At 43.7% G+C, this 17,883-nt stretch overlaps 1 protein-coding gene across 1 annotated transcript in view; it reads left to right on the top strand.

The window, feature by feature from the left end:
* The window catches only part of LOC124720310 (actin-binding Rho-activating protein-like), a 235,507-nt gene that overhangs the window by 71,960 nt on the left and 145,664 nt on the right, over positions 1–17,883 (top strand). Inside the window, exon 2 of the mRNA XM_047245617.1 lies at positions 3,900–4,075. Within this exon, the coding sequence (XP_047101573.1) occupies positions 3,900–4,075 (176 nt within the window). The remainder of the gene's footprint in view (positions 1–3,899; positions 4,076–17,883) is intronic.

The following is a 17,883-nucleotide window of genomic DNA, read 5'->3' as shown; positions in this document are numbered from 1 at the left end:
TATGTATTCGCAGCACGTTACACTTGTCTACATTGAGATAGAGTTGCCATTCCCTTCACCACGCGTCAATTCGTTGCAGATCCTCCTGCATTTCAGTACAATGTTCCATTGTTACAACCTCTCGATATACTACAGCATCGTCCACAAAAAGCCTCAGTGAGCTTCCGATGTTATCCACAAGGTCATATATATATATATATATATATATATATATTTTTTGTGAATAGCAACGGTCCTACGACACTCCCCTTCGGCACACCTGAAATCACTCTTATTTCGGAAGACTGAAACATCCCCTTAGAAAATTTATCTATTACTGTGCTGATAAACTTCTTATGTTATCTGATTTTCAAACAGCTGAGCAGAACTGAAGGTACTCTGACATTTCTCTCTTTACTTATTGTGATCAACACTAAACTGACACACAATATTTTTAGCGCAACGCAATCTGACTTGCAATAGTCCCTACAAAAAACTGGCCGTCACTAACGATAACCTATACCTTTCATGAATCACTTACCTCACAAAAATATTCGTTACTCGGACTACTGCACTACAGAGAGCGCCAATACTACCAGCTAAATAAAGGATTCTAAGTACTGAAGGCACAGTTATCAAATGAAAGATTGTATATATATAATCTCAGTTCATGACACCCAGTCTTACATATTTCCTTTTTCTGATCGTCCGCTCTCAAAACTCTGCCATCTCTCTCCCCACATCCACCATTGCTGGCGGGTCACCTCCAACTGCGCAACGCTACGCTCTGTTCACATCGAACTGTCCAACACTACAATAGCGAATATTCCAACAACGCCAACCAGCCACAGACTGAACACAGCACAGCCAGTGATTTTCATACAGAGCGCTACGTGACGTTACCAACATAAAAACCTAAACAGCCTACTTAGATAGACCAACATAAAAACCTAAACAGCCTACTTACAAGACTTCTCTCCATTGAGAATGACATGCTGCGTTCTGTTATCTAGGAACTCTTCAATCCAATCACACAATTGGTCTGATCGTCCATATGCTCTTTCTTTGTTCATTAAACGAGTGTGGGGAACTGTATCGAACGCCTTGCGGAAGTCAAGAAACACGGCATCTACCTGGGAACCCGTGTCTATGGCCCTCTGAGTCTCATGGACGAATAGCGCGAGCTGGGTTTCACACGGCCGTCTTTTTCGAAACCCATGCTGATTCCTACAGAGTAGATTTCTAGTCTCCAGAAAAGTCATTATACTCGAACATAATACGTGTTCCAAAATTCTACAACTGATCGACGTTAGAAATATAGGTCTATAGTTCTGCACATCTGTTCGACGTCCCTTCTTGAAAACGGGGATGACCTGTGCCCTTTTCCAATCTTTTGGGAACGCTACGCTCTTCCAGAGACCAACGGTACACCGCTGCAAGAAGGGGGGCAAGTTCCTTCGCGTACTCTGTGTAAAATCGAACTGCTATCCCACCAGGACCAGCGGCCTTTCATCTTTTGAGCGATTTTAATTGATTTTCTATCACTCTGTCATCTATTTCGATATCTACCATTTTGTCATCTGTGCGACAATCTAGAGAAGGAACTACAGTGCCGTCTTCCTCTGCGAAACAGCTTTGGAAAAAGACATTTAGTATTTCGGCCTTTAGTCTGTCATCCTCTGTTTCAGAACCATTTTGGTCACAGAGTGCCTGGACATTTTGTTTTGATCCACCTATCGCTTTGACATGAGACCAAAATTTCTTACGATTTTCTGCCAAGTCAGTACATAAAACTTTACTTTGGAATTCACTGAACGCCTCTCGCATATCCCCCCCTCACACTGCATTTCGCTTCGTCTAATTTTTGTTTGTCTGCAAGGCTATCATTATTGTTCCTCTCTCGACTGCTGTTTGTATTATTTCAAACTGACTGGTTTCGTGATAGTGGGTTCCCATCCGGTGTTTATAATACTATAACCTAGCATTTACGCAGCTTCCTTTACAATGGGTTCGCACAAAAGGAGACGACACATCTTAAAAGTTTTCTTACTGTTTCTCTCCAAAGGAACGTATCTGTGTCAATGTAGGAACTCCTCAGTTATGTTTTTTGTGTACTCCTCTGGTGTGTTTTATGTACAAATTATTTCAAAACTGTATGTTTAAATACGATGGTATGTGTAAAAGGCACCAAAAAACACAACACGCCCATTACACTATTTTTTTCCAATTTTAATGTAAAGCGACAGTGCTCTGCCATATGGCAGTGACACTGATAGTGTTCCACTAAGACTGGTTACTACAACAAATTAGATAGAATATATTTTGGCTCTCTAATTCGAGAGTGGTTTGATAAGTCTGGCAATAAAAAAAAAAGAAAGAAAAGTTTGTGTCGCAAGTCACTCACCTTACTTCTCAATATAGTCCCCTCTGAGGAATATACGCTTGGTCCAGTGCTCCTTCAGTTTTTTCATCTCATCAGAAAAATAGGTTCTGTTAAGCTCTGAAAAATACTCGTTGATTGCAAGTATCACTTCCCCATTTACTGAAAATTTCTTCCCAGCAAACCAGAGTTTCACGTTAGGGAGCGGGGAGAAGTAACTTGGAGCTAAGTCTGGTGAACAGGGTGGATAAGAAGCCATTTAATGCACCTTCGCCATTTTTATGACTAATGTGTGGGATACTGCGTTATCCTGGTGAAAGAGAACTTTGTTGCGTGCCAACCTTAGTCGTTTTTCAGCTGATGAAAGTTTCCAAAGATCCAACAATGAAGCATAACAGTTACCTATGAGGATTATTCCTTGGGAATCCCAAAATACAGTTGTCATCACAGTACCAGCTGACAAGATAATCTCTGCTTTCTTCAATGCACTTTCATCAGCATTTGTCCATCGTTTTGAATGTGGTTTTGACTCAAGTGTGTAATGATGGAGCCAGGTTTCATCAACAGTCGCAAATCGTGCTGAAACACGGTGCCAGGTATGCTTTTGGTTGGTTGTGAGCCATTGTGGCACCCACTTCGCACAGAGCACACACAGTTGTCATGTAGTTAGTTCTCCCTCAGTTGAGATGCTCACAGTTTCAAAAATCTCACGAATTTGTATCCAGCAGTCTTGCGTTTCCATATTGTGGATTTTGTCAGTGGTTTCCTTTGTGGTAACATCAACTGGACGGCCACAGCATTCTTTGTCTTCACTGCTTGGTCGACCACATTTAAATTCATTAATCTAAAATTAAGTAGTCTTCAAAGGTATTGCAGAGTCCGCGTGAACTTCATCCACTTCTGTTTTGATTTGTGTGGCAGCCTAAGTTCAAATGAAAATGTTTAATAACGGCATGAAACTTGTTTTCTTTTTTCATTTCCAGTTGCAATCGACTCACTGAACAATTCAGAAATCTGTCAATAATGAACTGTGTGCTGCACATTGTTGAAATTCTTTATACAAACCTTGGAATAATCAAGCTTACCAACCATAGTTCAACTTTTTCATGTATGTTTACCAGACTTATCAAACTACCCAAATATTGTAAACACAAGATTGTAAACCGATTGTCATTTATTTTTATGTATTTTAACAGATACAAAGAAGGACTACACTGTCTGAAACAGGTCAGTTTGATAAAAACAGGAGGTGTGCATGTTCTACAAGTAGCAATAGCGATTTGCATCCCTGTGACAAGTTTGTCCAATTTTGTCAAAAATTTCTAATTGTAACCAACAAAAGTATATTACAGTTTTAAATGAAGTGATGGTTTTTGCCTGACCGCCTTTATGTATTACTGTCACAGGCCCACTTTTACCTCGGACGCACTGTATGTGCTGCAGCTGGGGAAACACAGTGGGTCAGGGTCGCGCTCTCAGAGTCTGTCTGCACATTTTATAGTGCCGAGCTTTCTTTGCGACAAAAGGCGTCCTTCCTCAGGGTGTGCCAGGCGAGGAGCCACGCCGGCGGCGCAGTAGCAGCCCACGCCTGCTGGACCGCGTGCAGCTGTTCGACCGCGTGGCACAGGAGCACGCCGAGTCGCAGGCCACCAACCCCTTCTCCGACCACTTCCAGGGCCGCGTCTCGCCTCGGCCCGACGACCCCGACTACGGCAAGTGAGTACTGTGCGGCAGCAGTCTGGCAAAAGTATAGTGTTAACCTCCTCTTAATGTATACTTTTTTCACATTTGAAACTGTCACTTATAAAAATACGTGCGATATCTACATTACTAAATGGCTAACACAATGCGCACTGATACAGATCCAATTTCTACTGGTACACAGCTGGAGGTACTCATGGATGATCAGACACTGTAGAGGTACCAAATGTTCACTGCTATGTTGCACTTACTGATTCAAAACCCCCAGACTCTTCTATGGCAACAAGATCCACTGATGTAGCGCGCTATGAGGCCGCAAATTCTGATACATTGTGAACAATACAAACACCAGCATTTGGAAGCAGTTTTCCTCACAATGAACTGGAGTACTAGGCTAGCAAAGAAGCTCCAAAAATAAACTGTATCTGCCTGTATAAACTACTCATCATGTGTATGAACGAGCCAACACCATTTCAAAAAAACGGTACTTCATCAAATTTTTCCAAAAAGCTAATTCATAATATACACTACTGGCCATTAAAATTGCTACACCAAGAAGAAATGTAGATCATAAACAGGCATTCATTGGACAAATATATTATACTAGAACTGACATGTTCTTACATTTTCTCGCAATTTTGGTGCATAGATCCTGAGAAATCACTACCCAGAACAACCACCTCTGGCCGTAATAACAGCCTTGATACGCCTGGGCATTGATTCAAACAGAGCTTGGATGGCGTGTACAGGTACAGCTGCCCATGCAGCTTCAACACGATACCACAGGTCATCAAGAGGGACTGGCGTATTGTGATGAGCCACTTGCTCGGCCACCATTGACCAGACGTTTTCAATCGGTGAGAGATCTGGAGAATGTGCTGGCCTGGGCAGCAGTCGAACATTTTCTGTATCCAGAAAGGCCCGTACAGGACCTGCAACATGTGGTCGTGCATTATCCTGTTGAAATGTAGGGTTTCACAGGGATCGAATGAAGGGTAGAGCCACGGGTCGTAACACGTCTGAAATGTAACGTCCACTGTTCAAAGTGCCGTCAATGCGAACAAGAGGTCACCGAGACGTGTAACCAATGGCACCCCATACCATCACGCCGGGTGATGCGTCAGTATGGTGATGACGAATCCATGCTTCCAATTTGCGTTCACCACGATGTCGCTCAACAAGGATGCGACCATCGTGATGCTGTAAACAGAATCTGGATTCATCCGAAGAAAAGGACGTTTTGCCATTCGTGCACCCAGATTCGTCGTCGAGTACACCATCGCAGGTGCTCCTGTCTGTGATGCAGCGTCAAGGATAACCGAAGCCATGGTCTCCGAGCTGATAGTCCATGCTGCTGCAAACGTCATTGAACTGTTCGTGCAGATCGTTGTTGTCTTGCAAACCTCCCCATCTGTTGACTCAGGGATCGAGATGTGGCTGCACGATCTGTTACAGCCATGCAGACAAGATGCTTGTCATCTCGACTGCTAGTGATACGAGGCCATTGGGATCCAGCACGGCGTTCCGTATTACCCCCCTTAACCCACCGATTCCATATTCTGCTAACAGTCATTGGACCTCGACCATCGCGAGCAGCAATGTCGCGATACGATAAACCGCAATCGCGATAGGCTACAATCCGACCTTTATCAAAGCCGGAAACATGATGATACGGATTTCTCCTCCTTACACGAGGAAATACAATAACATTTCACCCGGCTACGCCTGTCAACTGCTGTTTGTGTATGAGAAATCGGTTGGAAACTTCCCTCATGTCAGCACGTTGTAGGTGTCGCCAAAGGCGCCAACCTTGTGTGAATGCTCTGAAAAGCTAATCATTTGCATATCACAGCATCTTCTTCCTGTCGGTTAAATTTCGCGTTTGTAGCACGTCATCTTCGTGGTGTAGCAATTTTAATGGCCAGTAGTGTAAATACACTGCCTGATAAAGGAAGTGAAGCTCGCACAAGACACGGTCAGATGTCAATGTAACTATATATATGTACAGACCATTGGTGGGTATGTAAATGATTGGAGTGGCAGTGTTCTGTGACAGGTAGAGGTAGAGCAGTCCCAGATGGTACTAAGGTTGTTCATGTTCACTGCTGGTACCAGACTTGGTAGGGTATATAAGAAAGTTCAAAATGGTTCAAATGGCTCTGAGCACTATGGGACTTAACTTCTGAGGTCATCAGTCCCTGAGAAATTAGAACTACTTAAACCTAACCTAAGGACAACACACATCCATGCCCGATCCAGGATTCCAACCTGCGACCGTAGCGATCACGCAGTTCCAGACTATAGCGCCTAGAACCGCTCGGCCACTCCGGCCGGCGTATAATAAAGTGGACAGTGTCAGATGTTGAAGGGAGAGGGGAAGGAAGGTTATGATTTAATGTTCCATCGACGTCAGGGTGATTAGAGGTGGCGCACAACCAACAGAATGATTCAAGGGATGGGGAAGAAAATCGACCGTACCCTTTCAAAGCAATCTCCCTGGCATTTGAGTGAGCAACTTAGGGGAATCACAGAGAACCTAAATCAGGATTGATGGTCTCGGATTTGAAGAGTTGTCCTCGCAAATATGAGCTCAGTGTGCTATCCACTGCCCCACCTCACTCAGTGTGAGATGTAGAGTGGGGCAGCAGTATCCACATCTGACACAATCTGAAAAGGGCCTCATTGTGGGTCTCCAGGTGACCAATCTGTCGCATCGTACGGTACCTGTATTTATGGATTGCCCAAAAATCACAGTGGCCTGATTTTGGAAGCGTAGGGTTGGGATGGTGATTTCACGTCGTCAGTATTCTTCTCGATCAGATCACGCCTGACTACGAGAAGGGATGATGGCTGTATTGCGCACCAAGCACATGGTAACCCCTTCACATATGCGCCTGTACTCTGAGAACAAGTAATGGACTCCATGCGACATACTGTGCCATTCAACAGCATTGGACGAAGACTGACAGAAGCCAAACTGGGGAATTACTGTCACATGTGCACAATGCCGTTGACACCAGAAGACAAACAGAGGCGTTTGCAGTGGCGCCATCACCAGGAAGCCTATATTGTAGGTCTACATCTACGTCGTTAGTCTGTAGTGCCTGGCACGGGGTTTTTCGAACCACCTTGACTATTTCTCTGCCGCTCCACTCTCGAATAGTGTGTGGAGAAAAAGAAAGAAGTTTCCGTGAAAGGTTTGATTTCTCTTGTTTTATTGCGACGATGATTCCTCCCTATGTAGTTGGACGCCAACAAAATATTTTCACACTCCGAGAAGAAAGCTGGTGACTGAAATTTTATGAGAAGACCCTCCCGCAACGAGAAAACTCTTGGTTTTAATGGTTGCCATTCCAGTTTACATATCACATCCGTGGCGCTCTCTCCCCTGTTTTGGGATAGTACAAAACGAGCTGCCATTCTCTGAATTTTTTTGAAGTTATCCATCGATCCTATCTGATGAAGATCCCACACTGCACAGCAGTACCCCAGAAGAGGACGTACAAGCATAGTATAGGCTGTCTCTTTATTAGATCTGCTGCATTTTCTCAGTGTTCTGGCAATATTATCTATGTGAACGTTCCAACTTAAGTTATTCGTAATATTGCTGACGAGTAGCATCGCACTGTGTTCGGCGACGAATCGGATTCTGCACTACCCCATCGTCGACCACTGTGGCAGCAACCTAGGGAGAGGTCCCATTCCTCGAATCTTTTGCTGAGACACAACGGTATTACTTCCGCTGTCATGGCGTGAGGAACATGGGGTATGACTTCAGGTCAGAGATGGCTGTTATTGATGGAATTATGACAGCACAGCGGTAGGTACATAACAGACATTCTGTGTCCACCCGTATCACCTCTCACGCGATAGAATTGTGGTGTCATTTTTCAACAGGACAATGCTCGCACACACACGATTTGTGTCGCTATGAACTGCCTACGTGACTTTGAAGATACTCTAGTGACTAGCAACAGCCTGTAACCTCCCCCTCACTTATCGACCTTAATGACAGTGAAAAATTAAACCGCGTGTACCTAATGGAAATTTGGGAAAAGCAATCGTCACCGATCTGTCGGTAAAGAGGGAGGACAGGGTTGCATCTAAATGAAAGAAAAAATGCAAATGAAACTGGTGGAAATTAATTTTGAAAATGGGTAAAGTTAATAAAGAAAGTAAATGTGGGGTCATTATGTTAACAATTAACTGGCTTTAATTAGATATTTGAGATTTGTGGAAAATTACGGTCGCCAGTCCTATGGGCAACTACTATAATAACTGAAAATGAAAGATTAATGCACATATAATTAGCACTAAAAGCGTGGCTACTGAAGGTTGACACGTGTTGTGTGAAAACTGAAAGTTTGTCAGAAGTAATAAATTTCGCTACACTCTGACTTAATTTAGCAAAAGAATAAATGGAACTGGGAAACTGAAAGTTAATTTAGTGACTGAAATTAATAGTGAAACTTTGTTTCTGAAGCACTACGAAATTCAATAAAATAAGGTTAGTCTTGGGCTACCTCAACAATCATTTCAAAAGCTACTTGAATCTACGCAATTTAGAAATAAGAGATTTAACTTTGAACTTGAATTAAATGATTCTCGACAATTAACAATAGTACAGTTTAGTATGTATCAAGCAGAGCTGCAGTCACAGGTAAGCTAAAATATGATAACAAAACTCGCACTCTTAATTTGTGCTTGTGTAATCTAAATATTGTAGCCAGCTATGAATACTTTAACTGAACTTTGAGATTAAAGCAGTGAAATGGAATGATATTACTTTAATGCTGGCGTTTGAATTTCAACGACACTCGGGTTCATTCCGGAAAAGGAAGCGACGCTGCTTGGTAATGCAATTGGGACAATGAGCAACAAAGGTTCATGCTACGTTGCTGTAGTTTAGTGAAAAAAATTTAACAGTTTGAAAAGCTGGGGTCTGCCATACAGTTCTAAAACTTTACATGCTTTTAGTATTCCTTGTTGGTTGATTGAAGGTTTGCAGTTGTCGATCGGGGAGGTGGCGACAGTCACTCATTGCCGGCCGTCGCTGTTGCAGAAGCTGGATGTTAGCGCGCCTTCTTCTCGACACGGTCACCAGGCGAAACGGGTTCTTGATGTGCGCCAGCTGATGGTCCCCGTCCGCGACACCGTGTCAGAAACTACCATAGCAAGTCGAGCGCAATTACATGTTGCCAAACCCTGAAAGCGCGGCAACTCGCGGGAGCGTCACACAACACACCTGCTCCACCGCCCTACTCCAGCCAGATACTGCTCTGCCCGCGCTCCATGCGGCAGAGTTAACACTACCCAAGATCCTAAACGCTTTGGTTCTCCACACAACCTATCGATGTAATCGTTCGATAGCATAGTTTTCCCTAGGCCAGACCCAGCGTAAAAATACAAATAATATTTACAAAACAAACCAGTTAAACATCGACAAAAATGCATATATATATATATATATATATATATATATATATATATATATATATATATGTAGTAAAACAATTACAATATATAAAGACGCAGAAATGTCATATCTTCAGGTAACAAAATAAGGAAAAAAATTTATAGTACAAGAGATGGAAATAGGAGGATATGCATTTCCGGCGTTACAAGCCCCCTATCCGCCCTGACATAATATGTGTGGGACTAGTCCAGACAGCAGCTCTGTCCTATTACCAGTATCCCCAATATCGAGAACCACTCACAAACGTTGTGGGCCACCTCACCTCAGGGGATGACAGAATGGCTTTGTGACACCCTCCCCTTCTGAGTCAGGGCATGAATCCAGGCCAAGTTCTTTATACGAGGGTTGGAACTACACGAAGGAACTACACACAGGAGGCGGCCACACGGGTAGCGGGGGCTGTGTGGAAGGGAGTGGGCGGTTTTTTCGGTTAGAGGGTCTCAGGGAACCACAGAAGGGACGTCCGTGTAAAAGTGGGCAGGTAAAACACAGTAAGGTAGTTGTAGGAACGATTGGTATTGTAGTTGTAAATTGTCGTAGCTGTGTTGGGAAAGAACCAGAGCTCCAGGCCCTAATAGAAAGCAGCGAAGCTCAAATAGTTGTAAGTACAGAGAAATGGCTAAAGCCGGAAGTAAGTTCAGCCGAAATTTTTTCAAACTATCTAGTAGTGTTCAAAATGGTTCAAATGGCTCTGAGCACTATGCGACTTAACTTCTGAGGTCATCAGTCGCCTAGAACTTAGAACTAATTAAACCTAAGGACATCACACACATCCATGCCCGAGGCAGGATTCGAACCTGCGACCGTAGCGGTCACGTGGTTCCAGACTGAAGCGCCTTTTACAAATGGTTCAAATGGCTCTGAGCACTATGGGACTTAACATCAATGGTCATCAGTCCCCTAGAACGTAGAACTACTTAAACCTAACTAACCTAAGGACATCACACAACACCCAGCCATCACGAGGCAGAGAAAATCCCTGACCCCGCCGGGAATCGAACCCGGGAACCCGGGCGTGGGAAGCGAGAACGCTACCGCACGACCACGAGATGCGGGCAAGCGCCTTTTACCGCACGGCCACACTGGCCGGCTCTAGTAGTGTTCAGAAAGGACAGATTAAATACAGTTGGTAGTCGAATATTTATTGCTGTCAGAGGTAGTTTGCCTTGTAGCGAAATTGAAGTAGATAGTTCGTGTAAAATAGTATGGGTAGAGGTTATACCTGACATTTGGACTAAACTATTAACTGGATCGTTTTACCGACTCCCGACTCAGCAGGAAAGTACTTGGGCTCGAACAAACACAAATACACCAAAATCGTGTGAGAAATAATCTAAAGGTCTCTTATTGCACTAGTGATATCCCGCATCTGCAAAACTCTGCAGTCGTCCGTTACAGGCCTCTGTGTATGCCGTGCCGCATTGCACACTGAGCTGCCGGTACGCCAGTCGGGACCAGTAGGGACGGTGCAGTGTGCCTCTGAAGTTGCGTTTTGTGACATTATTTGTGTACTGAAGCGTCAGATGGCTCGGCGATTGGTAATCAGTCCTCCTAATGTATTGCGATTGGTTGAGATGAAGTTACGAAGAGCCCTTCTTCGTGAAGATGGTACTGGTGTAGAAGACGAATGATTCGCATGTTTTCTGGTATCTATTATAGTGCAGAAATATGAGCATAAGTTAGAAACAGATACTGTCGTAACACTAACACATAATGATGATGATAGGGATGATAATGACGAACAACTCACTGCAAACGGTAGTGCTACGGAAAGTGCGGGAAGAGGCGATGGAAGCAGTGACAGTGAATACCAACCGTCTCTCAAGAAGGAGGTTAAAGTTGCAAGTATCATCACGGCGTTTGATGACAACACACTGGAGAACATGTACGATGATTATTACGTAAGAGGTTTCGACACATACGGCAAGCTTATGAAAAGATACCCTAAACTGAAGTCTAAAAGCAATATTGAAAACATACTGGATTAAGTGGCAAAGAAAAGAGAAGGAAATACAATTTTCAAAGGAAATCGTACACTGCTGTTCAAGACCATCAAGGAACGTGTAATGGCGAAATTCGATGAAGCGCGAGAATGCGGTTCCGCCGTTCATTATTGGCATTTACAACATTGGGCATTGGACGTAGCCAGATATCTCGGGTGTACAAACTTTACAGCTTCACTAGCATTTATTACTAATTTGGAAAAGGAGTTTAGGATAACATCACGCCGTATCACTATGATCCAAGCACGAAAAGATAAGGATGACGAAGAAGAGCTTATTGAAAGAACTCAAACGTTTGTTGCTGACGTCAATGAGCATATCACGAGAGAAAACATCGATATTAGTTCTGTATGGAACTGTGATCAGAGTCATTTCAACTATGAACTTTCTTGTGACAGAACACTATCCATGAAAGGGGATGGAAACACTGTCACGATGTTGCAGTCAGTTAACTGTGCAACACACAGTTACACGATCGATGTTGCTTTATCAATGGACGGCCGATTGGCAGACAAACTCTACATTTGCTTCCAAGAATCCAGTGGAAAGTTTGGACCCCGCGTGTCAAGGGCAATAGAAAGGCGGTGCCCTCCAAATGTCGTCGTCGATCCAAGTGTGAGTGGGAAGATGACGCAACAACATCTGAAGACGTTTTTTCTGTCAGTTTTGAATCCACATTTGTCGAGAAAGTCATTAGTACTTTGTGACTCCTGGTCGGGACATAAGGATGAACGAGTACTACTGGAATAATCTGGCGGAAAACATGTCGATTTAGGAGCCAATCCGCCTAAAACTGCAGAATATGCACAACCTCTGGACGTGTATTTCTTCAGGCAATATAAAGTATATGCCAAGAGAATAACAGACTTCATTAAACTACGTTCCAGTAACATGCAGCCGAAATTGCACGACAGATTCTTTATCACGAATATGCATTCTGTCATTTACAGTTATCTGCGGGAGTATACAGATCAATGCTTCGTTACGCGTGGCAGAACGCTGGCTACGATATTGGTGAACCAGTGAACAACTTCAAAAGTGTCAGTGACGTGACGTTCAACACTGATATTATAGAATGTGCAAATACGCCATGCGACCGACTTGCATTTGTTCACTGTGCGTTTTGCAGTCATTCGTATTGTTCGGAGCATTTTATTGACATTCTGCAATTACATTTATAGTTAAGATTCCTGCATTGCGTATAGCGTCTACAATTACATATACAGTGATATCTAGAGCATGACTGCAGAGTTTTGCAGAAAAACGACACCCAGCAGCGCATTCAGAGGTACATAATGGTCTTGTAACCAAACGTTCATACAGATCTGTTTGTTCGGGCCCAAGTACTTTCCTGGTCAGAAGATATAGTTGCTGAACAGTTCAAAGAAAACTTAAGTCTCATTTCAAATAAGACCCGGCTCATACAATTATAGTCGGTAGTGACTTTAATCTACCCTCGATATGCTGGAAAAATTATACGCTTAAAGCCGGCGGCAGGCATAAAACGTTACCCGAAATTGTACTGAATCCTTTCTCAGAAAATTATTTTGAACAATTAGTTCATGAGCCCACTCGAAGCGTAAATGGTTGGGAAGGCATGCTTCACCTTTCAGCAACAAATAATCCTGGACAAATAGTCAGTATTGCGACGAATACAGGGATTAGCGAGCACAAGGCAGTTGCTACTAGGCTGAATACCCTAACACCTACAACCATCAAAAAGAAACACGATCTGTTTAAAAAAGCTGATAAAAATGGCTGGTTGGCTGGTTGCTTGGTTGGTTTGGGGAAGGAGACCAGACAGCGTGGTCATCGGTCTCGTCAGATTAGGGAAGGATTGGGAAGGAAGTCGGCCGTGCCCTTTCAGAGGAACCATCCTGGCATTTGCCTGGAGTGATTTAGGGAAATCACGGAAAACCTAAATCAGGATGGCCGGACGCGGGATTGAACCGTCGTCCTCCCGAATGCGAGTCCAGTGTCTAACCACTGCGCCACCCCGCTCGGTGATAGAAATGCTCTTAACGCCTTTTTGAGAGACAGTTTTCACTCCTTCCGATCTGATCATGTTAGTGTAGAAAAGTTGTGGAATGTTTTCAAAGAGATAGTATCGACAGCAATTCAGAGATATATACCACATAAATTAATAAGTGATGGTACTGATCCCCCACGGTACACAAAACGGGTCAGATCCTTGTTGCAGAAGCAACGAAAACAGCATGCCAAATTTAAAAGAACGCAAAATCCCCAAGATTGGCAAAGTTTTACAGAAGTTCGAAATATGGCGCGAACTTCAATGCGAGATGCTTTTAATAATTTCCACAACGAAATTCTCTCTCGAAATCCGGCAGTAAACCCGAAGAGATTCTGGTCATACATAAATCACACCAGTGGCAAGACGCAATCAATACCTTCACTGCGCGATAACAACGGTGAAGTCACTGATGACAGTGCCACTGAAGCAGAGTTATTAAACACGGTTTTCCGAAACTCTTTCACCAAAGAAGACGAAGTAAATATTCCTGAATTGCATTCAAGAACAACTGCCATGAGAAGAAACATAGAAGTAGATATTCTCGGTGTAACGAATCAGCTTAAATCACTTAATAAAGGCAAGACCTCCGGTCCAGTTTGTATACCAGTCAGGTTCCTTTCAGAGTATGCTGATAAAGTAGCTCCATATGTAGCAGTTATATACAACCACTCGCTCACAGAAAGATCCGTACCTAAAGACTGGAAAACTGCTCAAGTCACATCAATACCAAAAAGGGAAGTAGGAGTAATCCGCTGAATTACAGGCCTATATCACTAACGTAGATTTGCAGTAGGGATTTGGAACATTATGAAGTACGTCGAAGAAAAAGATTTATTGACACATAGTCAACACGGTTTCAGAAAACATCGTTCTTCTGAAACACAACTAGCTGTTTATACTCATGAAGTAATAAGTGCTATCGACAGGGGATGTCAAATTGATTCCATATTTTTAGATGTCCAGAAGGCTTTCGACACCGCTCCTCACAAGCGTCTTCTAATCAAACTGCGTGCCTACGGAGTATCGCCTCAGTTGTGCGACTGGATTCGTGATTTCCTGTCAGAAAGGTCACAGTTCGTAGTAATAGACGGAAAGTCATGGAGTAAAACAGAAGTAATATCCGGAGTTTCCCAACGAAGTGTTATAGGCCCTCTATTGTTCCTGATCTATATTAACGACATAGGAGACAATGTGAGTAGCCCTATTAGATTGTTTGCAGATGATGTTGTCATTTACCGTCTTGTAAAGTCATCAGATGATCAAAACGACTTGCAAAATGATTTAGGTAAGATATCTCTATGGTGTGAAAAGTGGCAATTGACCCTGAATAAGGAAAAGTTTGAAGTTATTCACATGAGTACTAAAAGAAATCAGCTAAATTTAGATTACGCAGTAAGTTACACAAATCTGAAGTCTGTAAATTCAACTAAATACTTAGGGATTACAATTACAATTAACCTAAATTGGAACGATCACATAGATAATATTGTGGGTAGGGTAAACCAAAGACTGCGATTCATTGTCAGAACACTTGGATGGTGCAACAGGCCTACTAAAGAGACTGCTTACACCATGCTTGTCCGCCCTATTCTGGAGTACTGCTGTGCGGTGTGGGATCCGCATCAGGTGGGACTGACGGATGACGTCGAAAAAATACAAGGAAGGGCAGCTCGTTTTGTATTATCGCGAAATTGGGGAGATAGTGTGACAGACATGATACGTGAATTGGAGTGGCAATCATTAAAACGAAGGCGTTTTCGGTTGCGACGGGATCTTCTCATGAAATTTCAATCACCAGTTTTCTCCTCCGATTGCGAATACATTCTGTTGGCACCCACCTACATAGGGAGAAATGATCATCACGATAAAATAAGAGAAATAAGGACTCGCACAGAAAAATTTAAGTGTTCATTTTTCCCGTGTGCCGTTCGAGAGTGGAACAGCAGAGAGACAGCTTGAAGGTGGTTCATTGAACCCTCTGCCAGGCACTTTATTGTGAATAGCAGAGTAATGACGTAGTCGTATATGTAGAAATAGTGGCAACTACTTATTCACAACCGATACAAAAGAGTTACATGTTTGCCCCTATTACTGTCCTTCAGAGTAGTGACCAGCGTTGTGTACAACCCGTTGCCAGCGATGTGGAAAGCGTAGTATACCGTTAGCAGAGCCTGTTCTGTTGATGGTGCGAATGAAGCGATCTACTGCCTGTCGAATCTCTGGAACAGTTCTGAAGCGAATGCCACGAAGTGGTTCCTTCATTGTAATCAAATCAAAGTCACAAGGACTTACATCCGCGGAGTCTGGTGGATAGCACAGTGCAACTCAGTCCCAATGACCGAACAGAGCAGCTACAGCTTTCGCTGTATGCGTCCGCGCATTGTCGTGCAAAATGATGGGGGGGCTGTGCAGAAGGTGTCGCCGCCTCTTTCACGAAGTTGGTCGCAAGTGATGCTGCAAAAACAAACAGGAATACGAATTAAGTCCTTGTAACTTTGATTTGATTCCGAAGGAACCACTTCGTGGCTCAAAAATGGTTCAAATGGCTCTGAGCACTACGGGACTTAACATCTGAGGTCATCATTCCCCTAGAACTTAGAACTACCTAAACCTAGCTAACCTAAGGACACTACACACATCTATGACCGAGGCTGGATTGGAACCTGCGACCGTAGCCACTTCGTGGCATTCACTCCAGAGATTCGACAGGCAGCAGACCGCTCTATTCGCACCATCAACAGAAGAGGCTCTGCTGACGGTATACCACGCCTTCCACATCTCTGGCAACGGGATCTACACAACGCCGGTGACTATTTTGAATGACAGTAACAGGTGCAAACATGTAACTGTTTTGTATCGGTTGTGAGTAAATAGTTGCCACTATTTAAGTTCCAACCCCCCTAAATTTGATTCCATTTTGTAATCCCTCCAGCAACACCACGTACTCTCTCAACTTGTCAAGCTCCCATTTAGTTTCCTCAGGCCCTTCCGGACGCTTCACTTACGAGGTGTCTTCAAAAAATTCCGCAACTTTGGCCGCAAAATTTTTCTATGCTTACCTTTTACGTATTGTGCTTGGTCTCCTTCGAAGAACTCTCCTCCAAAATTGATACACTGCCCCCATCGCGTTTCCAGTTCCGGAAGCGTCTTGCTAACCCCACTGCTGGATCGCGCGAAGCGCCATCTGTGAATTTCCCGTTATCTCGTCTATCGTTGCAAACCTTCATCCTTGCAACCGGGTTTTCAACTTCGGAAATAAAAAATTTATCCGCATGGGCCAGGCCTGGAGAGTTTGGAGGATGAGTCACCACAGTAATTTCGTTTTTTGTTGAAATAGTTACGAACCAACAGGGATGAATTTCCTGCCTCGTTATCGTGATGCAAGAGCCACGAATTGTCTTGCTGCGTTTTAAGTCGTTTCCTTCTCACATTTTGTCGCAGTCGTCACAACATGCCACGATAGTGCCAACGATTAACCGTTTGCCCCTGTGGCACGAATTCGTGATGAACTAATCCTTCAAAGTGAAAGAAAACTAACAGCATGGCTTTGACATTTGACCTGACATGGCAAGCTTGTTTTCGTCTCGAAGAACCTTTCTCGATCCATTCTGAAGATTGAACATTCGTCTCTTCATCATAACCGTAGACCCTCGTCTCTTCACCAGTTGTTGTTGTTGTGATCTTCAGTCCTGAGACTGGTTTGATGCAGCTCTCCATGCTACTCTATCCCGTGCAAGCTTCTTCATCTCCACCGAGCGAGGTGGCGCAGTGGTTAACACACTGGACTCGCATTCGGGAGGACGACGGTTCAATCCCGTCTCCAGCCATCCTGATTTAGGTTTTCCGTGATTTCCCTAAATCGCTTCAGGCAAATGCCGGGATGGTTCCTTTGAAAGGGCACGGCCGATTTCCTTCCCAATCCTTCCCTAACCCGAGCATGAGCTCCGTCTCTAATGACCTCGTTGTCGACGGGACGTTAAACACTAACCACCACCACCATCTTCATCTCCCAGTTCCTACTGCAGCCTATGTCCTTCTGAATCTGTTTAGTGTATTCATCTCTTGGCCTCCCTCTACGATTTTTACCCTCCACGCTGCCCTCCAATACTAAATTGGTGATCCCTTGATGCCTCAGAACATGTCCTACCAACCGATCCCTTTTTCTGGTCAAGTTGTGCCACAAACTCCTCTTCTCCCCAATTCTGTTCAATACCTCCTCATTAGTTATGTGATCTACCCATATAATCTTCAACATTCTTCTGTAGCACCATATTTCGAAATACACTCCTGGAAATTGAAATAAGAACACCGT

The sequence above is a fragment of the Schistocerca piceifrons genome, chromosome 11, assembly GCF_021461385.2.
Source record: "Schistocerca piceifrons isolate TAMUIC-IGC-003096 chromosome 11, iqSchPice1.1, whole genome shotgun sequence".
NCBI lineage: Eukaryota > Metazoa > Arthropoda > Insecta > Orthoptera > Acrididae > Schistocerca > Schistocerca piceifrons.
This window is presented reverse-complemented; position numbering and strand designations above follow the sequence as displayed.